The following is a 21,306-nucleotide window of genomic DNA, read 5'->3' as shown; positions in this document are numbered from 1 at the left end:
GCATTGCATATGGTATAGACTTTAACTTTCAGAGACTCTAAAGAGACCAAGGAATTAGAAAAGCATAGTAAGCATGTGGGATGAGTATAGTTATGTTAAATATGGCTTTCAACAATGGGATACTTTTAAAACTCCTAGTAATTAGTTTATAGCTAATATGAAAATAGTTTTTCAGCCGGGCGTTAGTGCGCACGCCTTAATCACAGCACTCGGAGCAGAGCAGGCGGATCTCTGTATTCGAGCAGCCTGGCTACCAAGTGAGTCCAGAAAGCACAAAGCTACACAGAAAACCTGCTGAAAAAAAAAAAAAAAAAAAAAAAAAAAAAGAAAATAGTTTTTCTACAGAAATCATATATTTAAGAATATTTCCTTTATTATTTGACAGTTTCATTGATTTTTCTCATCACACACACACACACACACAACAAGTGGTATAAAGTTGAGTGAGGACTTTGGTTTCTTTAATTAAGTTATTTTGTTTTTCTGTGGTCTTGAGCTTAGCAGTGTTGTTTGCCTCCAGTTCCCAAAAATAGAGTTTAATACCAAATGAAAACTGGGCCTTTTACAATTACATTATAACAGCTGTAGCTGTTATAGGAAAAAAAATCAGAAACCTTTATCTCCAGCTTTCTCTATACTATTCTTCCCCAAATGTAATTGATGTTTGTTTAAGCAGTGGCTATAAAATACATTGACCGTAGGAATATCTCAGTGATAAAACACTTGTCTTAAAATTAACATTTTTCAGCCCAGCAGTGGTGGTGCACGCCTTTAATCCCAGCGCTTGGGAGGTAGAGGCAGGTGGATCTCAGTGAGTTCAAGGCCAGCATGGTTTACAAAGCGAGTTCCAGGACAGTCAGGGCTACCTACACAGAGAAACACTGTCTCGAAAAACAAAGCAAAAAAACAAACAAAAAAAAATAACATTTTTTTCCTGTGGGTTTTATGATAACTCTCAAAGTAACTCTGTATGAAAAGTTTACAAAGTCAAATATATAGATATTACATCTTAGTTTCTATATCTTTTTGTGTGTTTGTTTTTTGAAACATGGTATTACTCTGTAACTATAGACTGGTCCTGAATTCCCAACATTCCTCTTGTCTCCCAAGTTCTGGGATTACAGGGGTGAGCCACCACACCTGATTTTGATAACTATTTTATTGAAGAAATTGGTCAAGAAATCTTTCATAGTACATTTTCCTCCTATACAAGACTCTTTGGGTTTAATTTTAATTTTTTTGGTACATGTATCTTCTCTAATAATGAAAAGAGCAGCAGCCATCGGCATCTTTCATTCTATACCCCTGCGTCTTTCCCTCTGTACTTCTGAATCTCACTCTATCCATCTCCCCATCGCCACCCCCTCCCCTGCCATGTACACACCTTTCACTCTTTATCCTAATGGGCCATTGGTTGAAACATCTGATTCTATCTCTGATCTTACAGATCAAGGGTTCACACTTTGTGAAGGACTACAGAATAAATATTTTAGGGTTTACAAGACACAGGGCTCTGTTGCCTCTTTGCTTTTGTTTGGTTTTCCAGCCCATTAAAAATGTAAAAATGATTCTTAACCTCAGAAGTATATAAAAATAGGAAGCCAACCAATGTGGGCAGAAGTTTCAATTCCCATATTATTCATAAAGATGAAACTCTGGAAAGTCACATTTATCACAGGTCCTAAGAGTAGTTAGTGGTGGGGACAGGCAAGGTAGTGCATGCTTTAATCCCTGTTCTTGAGGGAGACAAAGACAGGCAGATCTCTGTGAGCTAGAGACCAGCCTGTGTATATGGTGAGCGCTATCTAGATGAGGAGGAACACAGCAACTCACCATACAAACCAACCCCAGAAGGAAAGGAGGGGGTGCAGGACAACTTAGGAGCGCTTACATTTTTACACCAGTCTTTCTTTCCCTTGCTGTATTTGCATAAAATTTATCACCTTTCTTCATTTTGCTACTCTGGTAATTATGTTGCATTTTTTGAGCCATTATGAAACTATCTTTTTATTCTCTATAAACTTCTCTAAATTTCTTTTTTATGCCTTACTTTGAAGGGCATAAATACATGATTGTTTAAATAAAATGCTTACCAAGGAAATGGACTTGTTTAAATTTAATATGGGAGATGTACAAATTTCAGATTATAACGGAAGCTTCTTTTTGTTTGGTTGTATTTTGTGTTGAGACTGGCTTGTTTTAAGGCTTTTCATGTCTGTGTTTTATGAATTGATTTAAAATTGTTGTAAATGCTTTGGCCTTGATAGCATTGCTATAGAGTAATCTGTAATGTTTTGTTATGTGTATATTTTGTAGTGTATTTGAAATAATTATATTGAACAACGTTTTTTTTGTTTGTATGTGTGTGCTTAAGATAAAATTACTTTATTTTCCAGGACGCATGGGAATAAATTTCCATCATCCAGGAACAGATAACATTATGGCACTGAACAGTAAGTCTTCCTATGAAATACTTTATAAAAATATCAGTCAGGTTTGCAATGTACTTTTTGCTTAATTAGATTTTCACTGTTTCATGTTTCATTGGGGGTAGTAGACTACTGTTCGATACAAGCGGTTCTCAGTGGGATTTCTGTACCAGCAGCATCAGCATTACTTGGGAACTACTAAAAACACAAAATCTCAGGGTCTTCTACAGCCCTACCCATGGAATGAGAAACTTTGAAGATGGATTCTAGAAATTTGTGCATTAGCAGTCATTTAGGTGATTCTGAGTAAACAAAAGCTTGAAAACTCACTGCTCCAAGCCAGCATTGGCAGAATGCAACCCTGTGAACTAACTCTGGCCTACCTGCCTGTGTTTGTAAATAAGTTTTAAATTAGTAACAGGAAATGTTCCCAGCTCCTGCTCTATACCATTAGGGTGAAATAATGAAAGAAGGAGGTATAGTATGGGGGGGGGGGGAGAGAGAGAGAGAGAGAGAGAGAGAGAGAGAGAGAGAGAGAGAGAGAGAGAGAAGGGCAGAAATGTGAAGGAATTTGTAAACAGTACATAGATGTTTCAAGATGGATATTCAGGGCTCTTCCATTGATAAAATTTGTATATTATGATGTTAGCAGCTTTGCTAGTCAGAAGTGGTTTTGTCAGAATAATTATGGAATTACATTCTAGAGCCACAAAAAAAAGAATGATTACCCAGAATGTTGCTGAGTTGCTCAATGCTTTGGAGAGTCAGGAGTGGTGACACACACCTATAATCCCAGCACTTGGGATGTAATGGTGGAGGAGGATCAGGAGTTCAAGGTCACACTCACTATGGAGAGGGCTTGAGGCAGTTTAGGCTATTTGAGACTGTGCTATAAGCACTATGCCTGAATTTTTCATGTGGCTCATTACACACAGCACAGTAACTATTTATATAAACATATATGTTTGTAGGTTAGAAAAGGGTTGGAGAGGCTACAGCAGAGTTCAGGAGTCACACTGGTCCCTCCTGCAGGCAGAGGCAGAGAGCAGGTACAGATAGAAGCTGTCCTTGCAGTAGTTAGAGACAATAGGAAGGACCCAGTTGAAGTGCTAGAGGCATTCAGAGCGAAGCCACAAGGTCTCCAGGTTGAGCCGGCCTGCAGAGGTGAGGTGTGAGCCCATGGAGGCGTAAGATAGGAGGCAGTGGACAACTGATGGACGGGGAGGGGCTGCAGTTGTAGTGTATTACACCACCGTTGGAGTTATAGCTGGAATGAAGCCCTAGGACAGCCAGGAGTTCTCAGCCTGTGGGTCCCTTGGTGCACAGCTGGATGGTCAGGTGACAGGCCTGTGTGGCTGTTGTCACCACACTGTTAGGTGTCCTCCTCTTTGTGGAATCTAGGTGAAGGAGTTTCACTCTTTGTTCTGGTATGGTCCATAAATTCTTGGGCCTGGTTCCTCTGGTTCAGTTTTAATATGTCAGTGTGCTCATGCGTTCCTAATCTTCTTTATCAGTTTATGGGTGGAGTAAGCTGTTTGTCAGTCTGTCTCCTGTTCAGTGCTGGACAGATGTGGTATCTGTGTATACAGAGAGGTGCAGAATCACCCTGCTTCTGTGTTAGCACTCAAAATGGAGCCCAGTGCTGCGTATAAAATGAAAATCGTCCAGGGCGAGGCACAGTATGGAGAACTTAGAGCAGAGATCAGTGTGATCTCCACACCTTGTCTCAAAAAACAAAAACCCTGGAAGTGTGCCCAGGGTCAGTGTCTGCCCAGGGTCAGCTTGTCTCTCCAACGTGTACAGACCAAACAACTTCACAAGAACCTACACAGAAACTGTTTGTCATTAGGAGGCCGGACAAGCTGTTGACTCTCAGAATTGCAGTTTTTTTCCTCTGTCGAGTGATACCAATTTGTGACCTCTTATCCTCTCACGGTGCAGGCCAATTCCTGGTCCACATGGGGGACATACTGAGTAAATGTAGGGCTGTGTATGTTAATCCACTTTCTTCTTGAGTAAGGGTTTTAAACTACCATTAGAATTTAAGACAGATTTTAGATTCTCTAAAATATATACACATTTCCTTGGATCTGACATGCAGCACTTAACCCTAAGCATGTGGGAATCACTGGCTCTGCTTGGTGACACAAGCCCTGATCCGTGCTATGCATGTGTCCTGTTTGACAATGCAAATTCCAAAGTGTGCACCTCTCATTTCCTATTTCAGAGAGAAAGGACACTGGACATCAAGAGTATGCTACATTTGTGTTTGTTTGTGTGTGTGTGTGTGTGTGTGTGTGTGTGTGTGTGTGTGTGAGAGAGAGAGAGAGAGAGAGAGAGAGAGAGAGAGAGAGAGAGAGAGAGAGAGAGAACTGATAACGTGCTTAGCTGAGCTTCGTTAGTAACTATGAGGAGACATCGTTAGCTGATGGGAGTTAGAGCTGACCGTGAAGGAACAGTGTGGTAGTATTGTATTGTCTGCCTGAAGCAGTTGCTGTGTATCTGGAAATGACCTAATTTGACATGATGTGAATTGTCCTCTGGAAGAGGGAGAGGATGTAATTTGTTGGTTTCTGTGTAGAAAATGAAACTAAAAGACATTTTCTCTTCAAAAGGTTTTGATTATGTTTGGTTTATAAAATAAGAGATTTCATTTATGAGATTTGCACACTGTACATGTGGCTTGCTTAAATCTCCCTTTTAGCATCAATTGCATCTCTTAGAGAAAGGAGGCTGATTAGGTAATATTCAGAAATGTTTTTAATTGTGGTGAATAATGTGTATGGGGGGGTAAGTGTATATATGCCACGGTGTAGGTGTGGAGGTCAGAAGGCCATTTTGCTGATATCTATGTCACATGTTGACAAGCTATATAGATAGTTGAATGTGATGGCAGACAAGACTAGATTAGTCTTACGTGCTTCTCTGGGTTTTCCCAGGGTTGACAAATCCATTTGGCTCCTCAAAATAAACCATTAAAAAAAAAACAACCAGAGCTTGGCATTTGCTCTGCTTATAGTCAGTTCTCTTTCAAAATCATCTCATCTTGACATGGTCTCATTCTCTGTTGGTTGTATTACATGTGAGATTTGCACACTTTGACACATGGAGCCCAGCTCATCTAGTCACATGTATGTAATGTGTGCAGACATGTTTGTGTGTGTAGTATTTATATAGAGACCAGGTTGGGCTTAGAAGTTGAGATTCTCCCACTTCCACTTCCCATTTGCTGGGATTTGACCCATGTGCCACCATACACAGCTCTATAATCTCTTCTCTTCCTACCCCCCCCCCAGTTTCTTTGGGACAGTCTGACTAGCTCAGGCCAGCCTCAGACTCACTTGCCCCACTTGTAACTCTCGCTGGCCTTGCAGACGCGTGCCCCGTGCCCAGCAGCACATAGGTGTTTCTGTCTTTCGTTTTCCTGTCATCTGTCATCCCAGAGTTCCTGTCCTATGAAGGTCGTTTCTTCTCCCTCAACTTTTACATAGGAATAATTGGAATGAAATTAAAGACCGCTAAAATTTATGGTGGCTCACACCTTCAATCCTAGCACTCAGGAGGCAGAGGCAGGTGGATGGATTTCTGAGATGGAGGCCAGACTGGTCTAAACAATGAGTTCCAGGAGAGGCGGGGCTACACAGAGAAATCCTGTCTCAAAAACAAACAAAACAAAACAGAAATCACTAAAATTTTACTAATTCACAAGTTTTGGTCTTTGAAGGGGACTAAATAGAAGTTTAGCTATATTTTTTAAAGAGAGAGGGAGTAGCTGAGAAGACAAAGAAGTGTTTTTGAGGGTGGTACGCACCTGTAGTCCCAGCACTTGGGAGGCTGAGGCAGAAGGAAAGCAAGTTGAAGATCAGCCTGGGCCTTGGTGAGATGTGAGTTTCTCCTTTCTTCTTCTGAACAGTCCCTGTTTTCAAACTCTGCACAAAGCCACCATTCACAGTATCCTTCTTTCATTCCTTGGCTCACCCAACCCTGGATTTCCTCTGGAGATATATAAGTGTGTTCTCAGCTCTCTTGACTGGATGGGAAGGGAGGTGCCAGGTGAGCATTCGTACCTGTCAGAGAGTGTGGGCCAGTTTTCTGGGGTCTGCTGTCCTAGGGCATGTCTCCGAGTTACTCTTTTGTTTTGTTTTGAGTTTTGAGACAGGGATTCTCTGTGTAGCCCTGGCTGTCCTGGAACTCACTCTGTAAATAAGGCTGGCCTGGAACTCAGAGATCTGCTTGCCTCTGCCTCCCGAGTCCTGGGATTAAAGGTGTGCGCCACCACTGCCCAGCTCCCAATTACATTTAACCCTGAGAAACACCACTGCTGGTGTCATCCAGAAGACAGGAAATAAGTTTAGGAGAGAAGGAAAGGATACCAGTTGTGGAAAGCAAGGAGGAATTGGCAGGAAGTCTATAAGCATGTAGGGTATGGGAAGGTTGGTAAGATTTGTATAAAGCCAGAATCTACGTGTGTGTGTGTGGGGGGGGTGTTGTGCATGGACATGTATGAACATGCATCTGGAGGCCAGCAGACAGCCACGTGTATGTTTATGTGTGTGGGTTTGTGCATGGACGTGTATGAACATGCATCTGGAGGCCAGCAGACAGCCTTGGATGTCATTCCTCAGGCACTGTCGCCATTCTTTGCAGATCTGTCTTGCTACCCTGGAGCTTGCTGAAGAAAGGAGGCTGTTGCTGGGCCAGTGAGCCCAGGGATTTCCCTGTGCCTGCCTCCCGAGAGCTGGGATTATAAGTGTGCCACCATGTTCAAGTCACCTTCTGCCCCACACTTGTTCCCATGCTTGCCAGGCAAGCACTTTGCTTACTGGGCTCATCTCCCTGATTCTTCCTCTTTAAGACAAGAAATCTAGGACCAGAGAGTGGCTCAATAGTTAGGAGTCCTTCTCAGAAGACACGCTTTATTTCCAGCACCCGTATTGGTCAACTCATAGCTACCTGTCACTCCAGCTCCAGGGGATCCAATGCCCTTTTCTGGCCTCTGAGGATACCTGGACATGTGTGACATCCACTCACACAGACACATATATAAAAAACAATGTAAAAAAATCTCTGAGTGGGGAGCGTCGATTCAGGGCTTCTCTGTGTAGCCCTAGCCATTCTGGAACTTGCTCTGTAGACGAGGCTGGCCTTGAACTCAGAGACCCACCTGCTTCTGCCTCCCCAATGCTGGGATTAAAGACATGCATCACCACTGCCAGATAAAATAAGTAAGTTTTTAAGACTATAAGTCTAGTAAGAATTAATAGGCCCGTGTTTGGGCTGGATCCTGAGACACAGCTAAGAAAGAAATGAATTCCTTCAGTGTTGTAGAATATAAAAGGGTGGATGGTAGAAGGAACCCTCACTCACCAGTAAGACCCATTGCTTATCCAGTATTTCCAAAATAAAAGTAGTTGTGAAACAATGTGTTCTTTCCTCTAGAGTGGGTAATATGCCCCCTTGCTGTTGTAATATTATCCACTGCTCCATCTTTATTTTTACTCCAACAACTCCGTAAGTTTGCATGATACAGCTTTCCCTGCCTGAAAAGGAGGGAGACCCCTGAGAGTGCTTCTGTCTTCCTCCGTGGTAGTATTTGTATCAGGCAGGTTTTCCTCTGATGCTTATGGTAGCTTATGGTTTTGCTTTTCTACGTGGTGGGTATACATTTGCTTTATCAGTTGTGGCCTTCCATAGGATGGTTGTCTGACTTGGTGATTTTCTCTCACACTGATTCTCAGAAAAGTGCCTCCATGACTGGCCCAAGTCAACCAAGTTAAGGTCAAATTCATGTTCAAAGCCAGGATGGTCATTGTCAGCTTAAGAGGCATTACTGCCGAAGGTGTGCAGTTTATTCCTTTTGACTTTCTCCCTTTTCCAGCTGGCTTAGGGAAACTGGCAAATGAAGGAAGTTGCTTGATGAGTACACAGACAGAGTAGTGTGCCTAAGGGGGGTAGAGTCGTTTGCTTCCTACAGCTCTCTGGCAAGCATCTGAGAGCACAGGAAACCTTCCCACACAGCACTTAACTAACCCAGCAGTAGTTGGCTATGTCTGGGGTCAGGCAGATCTGCTGTCACCTCTTACCAGCTCTACCAGCTCAGGGCCTCAGTCTTCACTCCTCATTGTCCCTGATTTCTTCACCTGTAAAGTGGAGCGAAGGACCATGAAAATGACTGGTACACAGCACAGTGACTGACTTGTAGATAAAGCTTATGTGAGCTGTCCCTGCCTCTGCTTCCTGCTTCAGCTTTGTGGCTGCCTGGTAAAGATCTCCCTTAATTTGCATATTAGAGTTCCAAAATAGGAGCTTATATTATATTGATTATCTTTATTTTTGAGACCTCTGTACTCAGGCTGGTCTTGAATTTACCATGAACCTCCTACTTCAGAGTCACTGTGCCTGGCTTTTGTTGTTGGTTTTTGTTTGTTTTGTTTTTGTTCTTTGAAACAGGGTCTTATTATGTAGCTCAGGCTGGCCTTGAACTCTCAGCAGTCAGTCTTGCTGCCCCAGCCTCTGAAGGACTGGTATTACAGGCATGTGCTACTATGTCCAGCATTTAAGATTTCATTGATATTTTATTCTGATATTTCCAAGCCATAATTAGTGTTTGAAAAAGAGGTGAGTAGGAAATCTGAAGTGCCATGACCTCATCAGAATACCCCAGGCAGTTGAAAACTGAAGAGTCGTAGAAGAAAACCTGGACAGTTTGAAAACTTAAAATGTTAATATCTTGAAGGGGGTGGGGATCTGGGAGAGAGTGATGCATAAGAAGCTTGAAACACTCACTGGGTTTTATCATCCAGCACTATAAGAAAAGAGAAACCTAATAACCAAAAAGACATTGAGCTGTTTGAGAAGTTCCAGAGTCACTCATTGACCAATGAAAATCCTCTATACATAGCCCATGCACTGAGCCACTTGGACCCTTAGTGAAAGCTTTCCTCTCCATTTCTCCTCCTAACTAATGTCTTGACATATTTCAGAATGCCTTCCTGTATTTGTGTTGGAACTGAGAGCTGACAGTGCATTTGTTGAATCATTTGTTGGGTGGACTCTGGGGTGGTTGCTTTGGCTCCTCAGCTCCCTCTTTGTCATGCTTTGCTGAGTATGAGCTCCTTGGGGAGGCTCAGCTGAAAGGAAGTGGCAGAGAGGGACCTGAGCACATGATGCATTTGTGCCAGAATAAAAAGAAAGCCAGCTTTGCTAGAGTTCCTAATGGAATTTTTCAAAATTGGAGGGGCACATTGTTATTTTTGCTTACTGTGAGTAATAAAGTAAAAAATAGTTTTTGTTTGGTTGAGACAGGATCTTGCTATATAGCTTTGGCCAGTCTGGAACTTATTGTGTAGCCCAGGTGGGCCTAAAACTCAGAGTAATTCCCCTGTCTCAACCTCCCAAGTGGTAGGATTACAAGCTTGAGGAACCATACCTGATCCTAAGAAAATATTTTTTTTGTGTGTTTGTGGGATTGTGTGTCTTTGTACAGCATGTGGGTATCTTCATCAGTCTCCATGTGTTTTTTGAGATAGGGTTTTTCATCAGTCTCCATGTTTTTTTGAGATAGGGTTTTTCACTGAACACGGAGCTCAGCAATTCCTGTAGACTGGCTGGCCAGTGAACTTCAGTGATTCCTGTCTCCTCCCTCTTCCTAGCAATCTCTTCCCCTCCCCCCACCCCCGCCAATTCCCTGGTACCAGAGTGATAGGGTTCTAGACATGTGCTGCTGTAGCTTGACTTTCACTTGGGTCCTGGGTACTGAACTAAGGTCCTCTTGCTTATATGGCAAGTACTTGTAGGGAGTGAGCCATCTCTCCAGCTGTTATGTTTTTTTGAGACAAGGTGGAGTTTTTCATGAAGTTGGAGTTTTTCATCATGACCATGACCAACTGTGTACTGCCAGCTACTTTCCAATAACCACAAGAGGCTTAATATTAATTATAAATGCTCAGCCAATAGCTCAGGTTTGTTACTAGTTAACACTTACAACTTAAATTAACCCATTTATATTAATCTACATTCTATCACATGGCGTTACCTCTCTTTCATCTTGCACCTCTTGTTTACTCTCCTTGTCTGGCTGGTGACTCCTCTGACTCCACCCTCCTTCTTCCCAGTGTCCTTAGTCTGGTTCTCCCACCTAACTTTGTCCTGTCCAGCTATTGGCAAGTCAGCTTCTTTAAAATAATCACAGTGACATACATTCACACAGTGTAAAGGAATATCCAACAGGTTCATAGAGCCTAAGCTGGTCTTGAACTTGCTATGTAGCTGAGGCTGGCCTTAAACTTGATGATTTTCCTGCCTCTACCTCCAGAGTGGTGGGATTGTGGTTGTGCCCATCACACTCAAAAAAAGAAAATAATTTCATTATGTTTATTTGTTTATTTTGAGACAGGGTTTTGCTTTGTAGCCCCAGCTGACCTGGGAACTCTCAAAGATCACTGGCCTCTGCTTCCTGAGTATTAGGATTAAAGGCATGAGTCACCACATCCAGCAGAAAATAATTTCAGAGGATAATATGATAGTGAATTTTTCTGACATTCACAAACCAAAGTAATTCTTTTGGAGATTTTGAAAATTTCATAAACAAGATATCCATTGCTGTTCTTTTTAAATCTGAGCAGACTTAGGAATTAAAATATAGGTGTGATATGAACACATTATAAATGATGGATAATTAAATAGCAATTAGATATATGATATTTAACATACATTTGAAATAGGTTTGGATAGATGCTCTAAAACAACACTGTAAGGGGCCTGAGAGTTTCTTTTTTTTTTTTTTTAAAGATATATTTATTTATTATGTATATTTTCTGCTGCATGTTTCTGCTGCAGAAGAGTACAGATCTCATTACAAGTGGTTGTGAGCCCATGTGGTTGCTGGGAATTGAACTCAGAACTTCTGGAAGAGCAGTCGGTGCTCTTAACCACTGAGCCATCTCTCCAGCCCCGAGAGTTTCTTTTTTATGCTACCAAGTTGGGGTCTAAGAAAGGTATTTTAATATGAGATCAGGCCCAAGGGTTAAGAGGAGAGACCGGAAGCATGGCTGTGGGCTTCTCTAAAAGAGCATAACAGAATAGCATCCGTGTGGGGGTCTTTACAAATGGATAAACCGGCATTAAGAAGCTGTGTGGGACTTGACCAGAGTGACAAGGTGGAACCAGGAGCAGAGCTTCCTGCCTCCAGGTTGAAGGTGCTTCTTTTTGCTTTAAATACTTAAGAGTGACACACGCGCGCACGCGCGCGCGCGCACACACACACACACACACACACACACACACACACTCACACACCCTTATTTATTCTTTTTTTCTTTTCTTTTTTCTGAAAAGTAGAATGGTCAGTCTGGTCTATATAACTTGATATTGAAAATTGTAAATAAGTTAAGTTTGAAATTGTCTTGTGATTTTAAGGGGTTTTGGAAGAGATTCCTTGTGTATATGAAATTCCTTAACAGGAGTTGATTTTCTTCCTCACAGTAAAGACACAGAAACCAACTAGTTTCTTATTGTTCCCTATGGACTTCCTGTTTGCTTTCTCCTCTTGTGTAAGCAGTGTAGCCTGGACTTCCTGTTTGTAGCATTCACCACACATATAATTAACTTCAAAAAAAAAAATCTTAGAGGTTAATCTGTAAACATTTCAAATTTCAAAGAAGACTTCTCTCATGATGCCAGTTAGAATTCAGTGAAGAACAACACAACACATATGGTAGCTGTAGCTGAAGCTCAGTGATCCAGCAGTAGCCCATCATGAGCAAAACTCTGGTTTGATTCCCAGGACTGCAAAAGAGAAAAGTGTATGTGTGCATATGTGTACAGCACATAAAGAAAACCAACGCTTTTGTTTATGTTGATGACTGGAAAAGAAAAATGCTTATTTTTGTTGTGGATATAATATGTATTGTGGAAACTTAGAGAAGTACAATGTGATGTTTTGATACTTAAATACATTGTGTACTAATTCAGAATAATTAGCATATTCATCACTTCATGTTTATCATTTCTTTGTGATGAAAATGTTCAAAATTCTGGCTATTGCTGGGGGTGATGGCACAGGCCTGTAATCCCAGACACTGAAGAGGCTGAAGAAGGAAGATCATAAGTTCAAGCTAGCCTGGACTATAGAGCAAGATCAAGGCCACCTTGTATTGTTAGGAGGGGGAACAGAGATACCAGGGGCTGGGGAGGGATGGCTCAGTTGATAAAGCTCTAGCTACACAGGCATGGCTTTGATCTCCACCACCCCCACAACAAGCCAGGTATGATAGCATGCACTTGTAATCCAGTGCCAGGGAAGTGGAAATAGTGGGGTGCTTGGAGCTAACTGGCTAGCCAGTCTAGCCTAATTGGTGAGCCCCAGACCAGTGAGAGCTCTGTCTCAGGAAACAGTGGTGGACAGTACCTGAAGAACAACATCTAAGGTGGTACTGTGTCCTCCAAATACATATGTACCCCCCATGAGTGTGAACATACACAATAACGGAATCAGGAGCTGGAGGGGTGCCTTGTTGGTAAAATTCTTCCATGCTAGAAAGAGAACTTGAGTTCAATCCCCAATCCCCACCTAAGTGAGACAAAAAACAAAACAATCAACACCTAAGTGGAGAGCAACTGAGAGAGATACCTGAAGTCAACTTCTAGTTTCTACACATTGCACACAATAACACATGCGAGCACACATAAACACATACACACATACACAAAAAATTGGTTACGATGTATAAAAGTTCTTATTCAACTTTTCTGAAAAGAAGACATGCAAATAATAGCCAATAGAAATTAAAAACAGAACAAAACTCTCAAACTCTATTGCTTATCACTCGGGAATTGCAAATCCAAACTACAAGAAGGTGGTACTTCATTTCTATTGGAATGCCTCTTACGAGAGATAGTGAGTACCGGGCAAGATGTGGAGAAAAGTGCCCCTCCCCATCCTGCCAGTGGTCAACATTAACTAGCACAGTCCTTAATAGTGCACCTCTAATGTGGGTGTGTTTTTTTAAAGATTAAAAATAGAACTGTCATATGACACAGCAATCAAACACCTGTGTGTAGATCTAAAGGAAATCACACCTTCATGCCCATGTTCATTAAAGTACTATTCCCAGTAGCCATCAAAGGATGGGTGGGGTATGTATACATAGTAGCATACATATACTCAGTAAGTAAAGCCACTCATTGCCAAGCCTGGCAACCTGAGTTCAGTCCCTGGATCTGCATGGTGGAAGGTGAACCAGTTTCCTCAAATTGTCCTATGACCGCTAGGCAGCGATGGTGCCCACCTTTAATCCCAGCACTCGGGAGGCAGAGCTAGACGGATCTCTGTGAGTTCGAGGCCAGCCTGTCTACAGAGCGAGATCCAGGACAGACACCAAAACTATACAGAGAAACCCTGTCTCGAAAAACCAAAAAAATTGTCCTATGACTTCCACACAAGTACCTTGGCATGCATGTGTGCACACATACATACATACACAATAAATAATATAAATAAAACATTGTCATTAGCAACACTATGGATGAACCTGGAAAACATGTTAAGTGAAATAAGTCACAGAAAGAAAAATACAGCACAAGCTTGCCCACTTGTGGTATGTAATTTTTTGTTGTTGTTTTGTTTTTCGAGACCAGGTTTCTCTATGTAGGATAGGAGCCAGGCTAGTTGTGAGGCAAATGAGGAGCTTCTTGTGGCTGGGACTGTTCCAAAATTTCCAAAAAGTTATTTTTGGTAGCTTTCTTCTATGAAGGAACCTATGTTTCTAGATGAGAGATGCCTCACTGGTAGGCGGGAAACTTGGAAGCCTGACCAACGGGCCCAGCATTGGTGCTGTGGGCTCCTTACGTTTGTCTACTCTTCTCTCTATAATTCTCTACGTTATTTTGGAGCTCATAATTGTAGAATGAGCAAGTATTGACTTTCCCAAATAATCAAAAATTGAAGATTTATATAAAGTTTGAAGAGATCTCATAAGATTTTTGGCATGAGCCTGGTGGTGGTGGCACATGCCTTTAATCCCAGCACTTGCAAGGCAGGTGGATCTCTGTGAGTTCAAGGCCAGCCTGGTCTACAGAGTGAGTTCCAGGAAACATGACCAAACTATACAGAGAAACCCTGTCTAGGGGAAAAAAAAAAAAAAGGACTTAAAAAGGACTTTTGGCATGGTGTCTGGAGAAGATGGTTTGTTGAAAACAGATGCTCTGGTTTTTGGTTTTGTTTGTCTCTTTGAGACAAGGTCTTAGCATCATAACCCAGCCTGGTCTGGAATTCTTTTGATTCTCCTGCCTCAGCTTAGTGGTAGGGCATACACTGGGTCAATGCTAGATATTTTAGTGCCTTTCTCTATAGTAAGCACGTTCTCAGGCCAATTAGGTTCTGGATCAATCAGATAAAGTTCAGTCCCTGGTTCATGATAAGTTATCAGTAGGCTATCCTGTTTTAATCAGCATACATTAAAGCATTCTATAGAATTCCCCTTCTAAGGTATCTCAGTAATGCTGGTACCGTATCACTCATTACTGTTATTTTTTAAGTTTATAAACAGATGAAAAGATCTTCCTGAGAAAGATGGATTAGGATCAGAGGAATGGGAAAGAAGGTTAAAATACCCACTCAATTTGTAATAATGCATGAATATAGCAGATAAAGATGTGCCATTTCTATCTGCCTTGTTCAGGTTCTTTATGGAGATATTTATCTTTATTATTGTTTGCCTGGTTTTACAATCACTGGACTAAAAGTATTTTTTCAGCTACTATAACGACAAAGAAAAAAGAGGAACATTTGGGGACAAACCTCACCCTCTTGCTTTTTGTGAGTTTACAGTCTAATGCAGGGAATGGGAACTTTTTGGTCTTAATCTTAAGATGTTATGTGGAATTTTTCTATGACTCATTTCTGGTAGAAGCTAAAAGGCAACATTAGATGTTTGAATATGAGTGTGTGTGTGTGTGTGTGTGTGTGTGTGTTCATTCAAGTGAGCAAAGATTGTACACAGGGCCGCCTCATTCATGCTAGAAGAACTCTACCACCAGCTACATTCTCAGTCCATTGATTAGAACTTAATGTGTTACCTATTCAAATGGTGAATGTTTAAGCCAGTTGTTGTGGTGGTACATATCTTTAATCCTAGCTCTCTGGAGGCAGAGGCAGAGGCAGGGTGATCTCTGTGAGTTTGAGACCAGCCTGGTCTGTGTAATGAGTTACAGGAAAGCCAAGGCTACACAGTGAGACCTTGACTCCAAAAACAAATAAAAAATTGTTGGAGGCTGGAGAGAGCTAGCTCAGCAGTTACACATATTGCTCTTGCTTTTAGAGGCCCACATTCTGTCTCCAGCAACCACCATGTTAGGTGGCTCACAATTGCTGAGCTCCAAGAGGACCTGAGGTCTCCAGTGTTTGAGGGTACCCAAACACATTTACACACACACACACACACAAATAAAAAAATAAATCTTTTAAAAATGAAGTTGCCAATTAAAGACACAATATTTGCTAGCCTGAGGATGTAGATCAGTTGGTAGAGTGGGTGCCTAGCATACAGATGCTCTGGGGTTTGGTTGCCTATAATCCTAGATTTCATGAAGGCAAATTAGGAGGCTGAGAAGTCCTAGGTTCCTTTACTACATGAGTTTGAGTCCACCTGTAGCTGGCTACATGAGGCTCTGTTTCAAAATTTAAAATAAAATTGTTTGCAAGGCTTGCTTTGTTTTTGTTTTTGTTTTTTTTTTTTGAGATACCCTAGACTGGCCCTGGAAATTGCTGAATAGCAAAGGATGACCTTGAATTCTTCAGTATCCTGCTGTCACCTTCCAGAGGCTGGGATCCAGGCTTGTTTTGTCATACCCAATAAGTGTGGGAGTTCTGCTTTTTGTATATTTGTTTGAGACAGGATTAGAAGGAAAGTAATCAAGTAACAACAGTCTGCCCTGTGGTGACTGGTGTGTATGTTAAACATCTTAAAATAAAACTAGACAAATATACAGGCTACCAAATTAAGGCAAGAAATCCAAATGTTAATGTAGTGTACATACATACATGCAGGCAAAACACTCACCATACATGTAAAATAAATAATTTAAAAATGGTTATAATTAGGAATTAATTTCAGGAACCAGGCGTAGTGGAGAATGCTTTTAATCCCAGCACTCAGTAGGTAAGGGTAGGTGGATCTCTTGAGTTCCAGGCAAGCCTGGTCTACAGAGTGAGTTCCAGGATAGTCAGGGATACACAGAGAAACCCTATAACCAAAAAATAAAATGTTCAAAGATCCTAAAAACTCCCAAGGAAACTCAGAGCTGATCAAAACAGTAACAGAATTAACTGGATAAAACCTACAGGCAGAGCAGGGTATGGTGGAACATAACTGTAATTCCAGCACTCCGGATGGAGAGGCAGGATAATCTGAGTTCCAGGCCAGTCTAGTCTCTATAGCAAGTTCCAGGGCTACACAGTGAGACTGTCTAAACACTAAAATAAACCTCAAATACTAGAATAAACCTAATGAAGGAAACGAAAGACTTCTATAATAAAGACTTTAAAACGTGGACGACCCTGAGGCTGTCAAGACCTCTGTGGGGAAAGGCTGTTGCTATGCAAACCTAGGGATCTCAGCTGATCTCCGGATACATGGAAATGCACACGGAGAGAACAGCTCCACATAGTTGTCCTCTCACTGCCGCCTGTGCACTGTGGCACCCACTGCCCCATAATAATAATGTAGACGTCACTGAAGGAAGTAGTTGGAGGTAGAAAGTCCCCCTGTGCTCATGAATGGGCAGACTTAATATTGTGAAAATGACTGTATTACCAAATGTGATCTACAGACTCAGTGAAGTCATCATAGGAATTCTAATGGCATTTTTCCCAGAACAAAAAAAAAAAAAATTCTGAAGTTCCTCTGGGCACAAAAGAAATTAATCATAAACAGCAATGCTGTAGGTACCATTATAGTACATCTCAAACCATATTATAGAGATATACTAAGAAAAACCGCATAGTACCGGCACAAAACAATGTGTAGGTAGTAGACCAATAGAATGGGAGACACAGGCCAAGCACGATGCATATTTGCCATCTCAGAACTCAGGAGGTTACGGCAGAAGGATTGCCATGAATTTGAGGATAGCCTGGACTACTACTGTTTAACATCCTGTCTTAAACACAGGAACAGATAGAAGCCAGGCATAATGGTGTTCACTGTCGTCCCAGCACTTTGTGGGCGGAGGCAGAAGGAATGAGAGTTCAACATGAGTTGGTCACCAAAAGACCTGGTCACCAAACAAGACACACGCAGCTATTGCTCCAGCCACCTAATCTTTGACAAGAGTGTCAAGAAGATACACAGGAAAAAGGCAGCATCTTCAAAGCATAGTGCTTGGGAAACTGGTGGCCACATGTAAAAGAATGTAACTAGACCCTTAACTCTCACTCTACAAATATATATGTGCATATTCAAAATGGATCAAAGACCTTAAGGTCTGACACTTTCAAACTGCTGTAGGAAAGCATAGGTAGTGTATGGGCACAGACTTTCTGCAAAGAAAGCATAGGAAATAATTCCAAGAATTAATAGGTGGGATTGTATGAAATTAGAAAATTTTTACAAAGCCAAGGAAACTAAAGAATGAAGAGATAGCCTATAGAATAGGAAAAACAAACATGTTTGCCAGCTATACCTTTAGCAGAGGATTAATATCTAGGATCTGTACAAAATCAACACCACCACCCTCATCCAAACAGTTAATGGGGGTAATGAGTTGAATGGACATGGCTCACCTCAAAGGAAGAAGTGCAAACGGCTAATACCCGGAAAAGTGTTCAACATTCTTTTGTTTTGTTTTGTTTTTTGAGACAGGGTTTCTCTGTGTAGCTTTGCTCCTTTCCTGGAACTCACTTGGTAGCCCAGGCTAGCCTCGAACTCATAGAGATACGCCTGCCTCTGCCTCCCGAGTGCTGGGATTAAAGGCGTGTGCCACCACTGCCCGGCTGTTTTTTTTTTTTTTGTTTTTTTTGTTTTTGTTTTTCAAGACAGGGTTTCTCTGTGTAGTTTTGGTGCCTGTCCTGGATCTCACTCTGTAGACCAGGCTGGCCTCGAACTCAGAGATCCACCTGGCTCTGCCTCCCCCGAGTGCTGGGATTAAAGGTGCATACCACCACCTCCGGGCGTATTCAACATTCTTAGCCATAAGACAAACACCTTGATTTTCTCTCACCCCAGTCAAAATGACTATCATCAAGAAAACAAATGACAATACAATGGTCTTGTGTGGTGAGTCACACTTGAAAGACACAGAGGTAGGAGGATCAACTATGAATTTGAGGTTAGCCTGGGCTGCACAGTGAAACCCTGCTTCAAATAAAGAACAAACACAAAGATGTTTTGCTGATGGGAATGTAAATTTGTGTAGTCACTATGGAAATCAGTATGGAGGTTCCTAAAAAACTAACACTTCTGTATGTATTATCTAGCACCTACCAGTAACACACCTAGGTGTATACCCAAAGGATTCTAAGTCAGCCTTCCACAGAGATCGCTATGAATCCATGTTTACTGCTGTCAGCCTAAGTCTCCATTAATAGATGGAAATGTGGTACATAGCTATTATAGCACATGCCCTAAGGCAGACAGATCTCTAGAGTTTGAGGCCAGCCTCATGTAAATAGAGTGTTGGAGGACAACCAGGGCTACATAGTATGTTCTTGTATTAAAAAAAAAATATGGTACATATAGAAAATGAAATTTCACTTCTGAAGACAACTGAAATTATGCAGGAAAATGAGTGGATCTGGAGATCATTATGTTAAGTAAAATAAGCCAGGCGTAGAAAGACAAATATCACTTTTTCTCATGCAGAATCTATACATACACATATACACCATCACCACCACTAGCAAGCACCACTGCCAGCACCACTACTAAAGAAGAAGTAGTGGCGGCTATAAGAGGGAAAGAAGATGTCTGAAAAAAGGAGGGAGGAGCAAGAGAGAATAATAGACACGTGTCATGAAAGCAGAAAGGAACACCATATGGGAGCAGGAAGAAACCAACCAGAGAGAGAGGAAAATGAGGAAGGCAGCCTGTGGCAAACAAGAGCAAGGTCTTATGTGTATGCACGTTTGAAAGTGTCACAGTGAAGCCCATTTCCATATAGATAAGCCAAACTTTCAAAAGAGCCAGGCGGTGGTGGCGCATGCCTTTAATCTCAGCACTCGTGAGGCAGAGCCAGGCAGATCTCTGTGAGTTCGAGGCCAGCCTGGACTACAGAGTGACATCCAGGACAGGTACCAAAACTACACAGAGAAACTCTGTCTCAAAAAAAATTTTTTTAAAAGATTTCAGGCTAGGGAGACAGCCTATTGATGAAGGGCTTGTCCTGCAAGACTTGATCTATGTTTGATCCCTAGAACTCACGTAAATAAGCTGGCTGTGGTTGCATGTGTACTGGCTGGGGAAGCTGAGGCAGGTGGATCCCTAGGGATCACTGCCCAGCCCTCAAACAAAAATTTAAGAAAAAAAAATAAAATTCAGGGGTAGAGGTATAGTTCAGTGTTTGCTTAGCATGTACAAAGTCATGGGTCTAATCCTTATCACTACTTTAAAAAATAAGTTTTTAGGGTAATAGACAAAAATATTGCATCCTACTGTATTGATACATCCATATATGGTACACAGAAAAGAAATTCGTCATGCCATGTGTGGTTATGTACACTTATAATCCCAGCATTTGAAAATTAGAGGCAACCCTGGCTGACCTGGAATCTGCTGTGTGAACCAGGATAGCCTTGAATTAATTTGGGAATACAACCACATCTCTCTTTTCCCTCGACACAGGGTCCCACTGGTAGCCCTGGCTGTCCTGAAACTTACTCTGTAGACCAGGCTGGCCTTGAACTCTCAGAGATCTGCCTGCCTCTGCCTTATGAGTGCTGGGATTAAAGTGATGCCAACTTTCTAGGTTGCAATAGGAAATGGGGAGAAGGAGGGCATGCATTGAACCTGGCTCCAATAGACACATCTGCAGACAGGATCTCCCTACTCCTTTTTATTTTTCTATGTGCTTCATTTTGTGCTGGCTGACATGATTTTATTTTTAAGATTGTAATATAATTACGTCATTTCTCCCTTCCCTCATTTGAACTATTTGTATTCAATATTCTTCCTTAAAATTGTATTTATTTCTAGAGGAAAGCACTACTTTTTTTTCCTCCCAAATTCTTCTTCGGTATTCATTACCTTATTCTAATGGAAGCATTTGACTCAGACTGGACTATTCACAAATAGTCCTCATATAAACAAATTAATCAAATTTTAAATTACCATCAGAATTGGCTTATGTTCTACAGACTTTCAAAGCATGCATTATTCTTTCCCTGACTGTGTACTCTTCTAAGAGGCTATGTTTGTTCAGTACCAACTTGGTATCCAGTCTTATGTGTGTGCATGAGCAAGTGTTCGTGTGTGTGTGTGTGTGTGTGTGTGTGTGTGTGTGTGTGTGTGTGTGTGTGCCAGAGGTCGACATTAGATGTGTTCCTCTCTCATCTTCCACCCTATTTTTGTGACAGGGTCTCTCACTGAACCTAGAGCTCCCCAATTTGGCTAGGCTGGTTGGCCTCCCCAGTGTTTTTACCCGGCTTTTTATGTGTGCACTGTGAATTCAAACTTGGCCTCACGCTTGTGCAGCAGGCACTTGACCAACTCAGCCATCTCCCCATTCCCAATCTCTTGACATTGCACCTAACAGTGTCCTCTACAAAGTTCATGTTGGGGAACCATGTAATTGATCACTCACACACACACACACACACACACACACACACACACACACACACACACACAGAGAGAGAGAGAGAGAGAGAGATAGATAGATAGAT

The 21,306-nt window shown here is 41.7% G+C and overlaps 1 protein-coding gene across 10 annotated transcripts in view; it reads left to right on the top strand.

Annotated features, from left to right (window-relative positions):
• The window catches only part of Cpeb3 (cytoplasmic polyadenylation element binding protein 3), a 189,721-nt gene that overhangs the window by 87,612 nt on the left and 80,803 nt on the right, over positions 1-21,306 (top strand). For all 10 annotated transcript variants that reach the window (XM_037206527.1, XM_028882888.2, XM_028882885.2 and 7 more), the window contains exon 4: positions 2,397-2,453. In XM_037206527.1, coding sequence (XP_037062422.1) covers positions 2,397-2,453 — 57 coding nt within the window. The remainder of the gene's footprint in view (positions 1-2,396; positions 2,454-21,306) is intronic.

This window comes from Peromyscus leucopus, chromosome 1, assembly GCF_004664715.2.
Source record: "Peromyscus leucopus breed LL Stock chromosome 1, UCI_PerLeu_2.1, whole genome shotgun sequence".
NCBI lineage: Eukaryota > Metazoa > Chordata > Mammalia > Rodentia > Cricetidae > Peromyscus > Peromyscus leucopus.
This window is presented reverse-complemented; position numbering and strand designations above follow the sequence as displayed.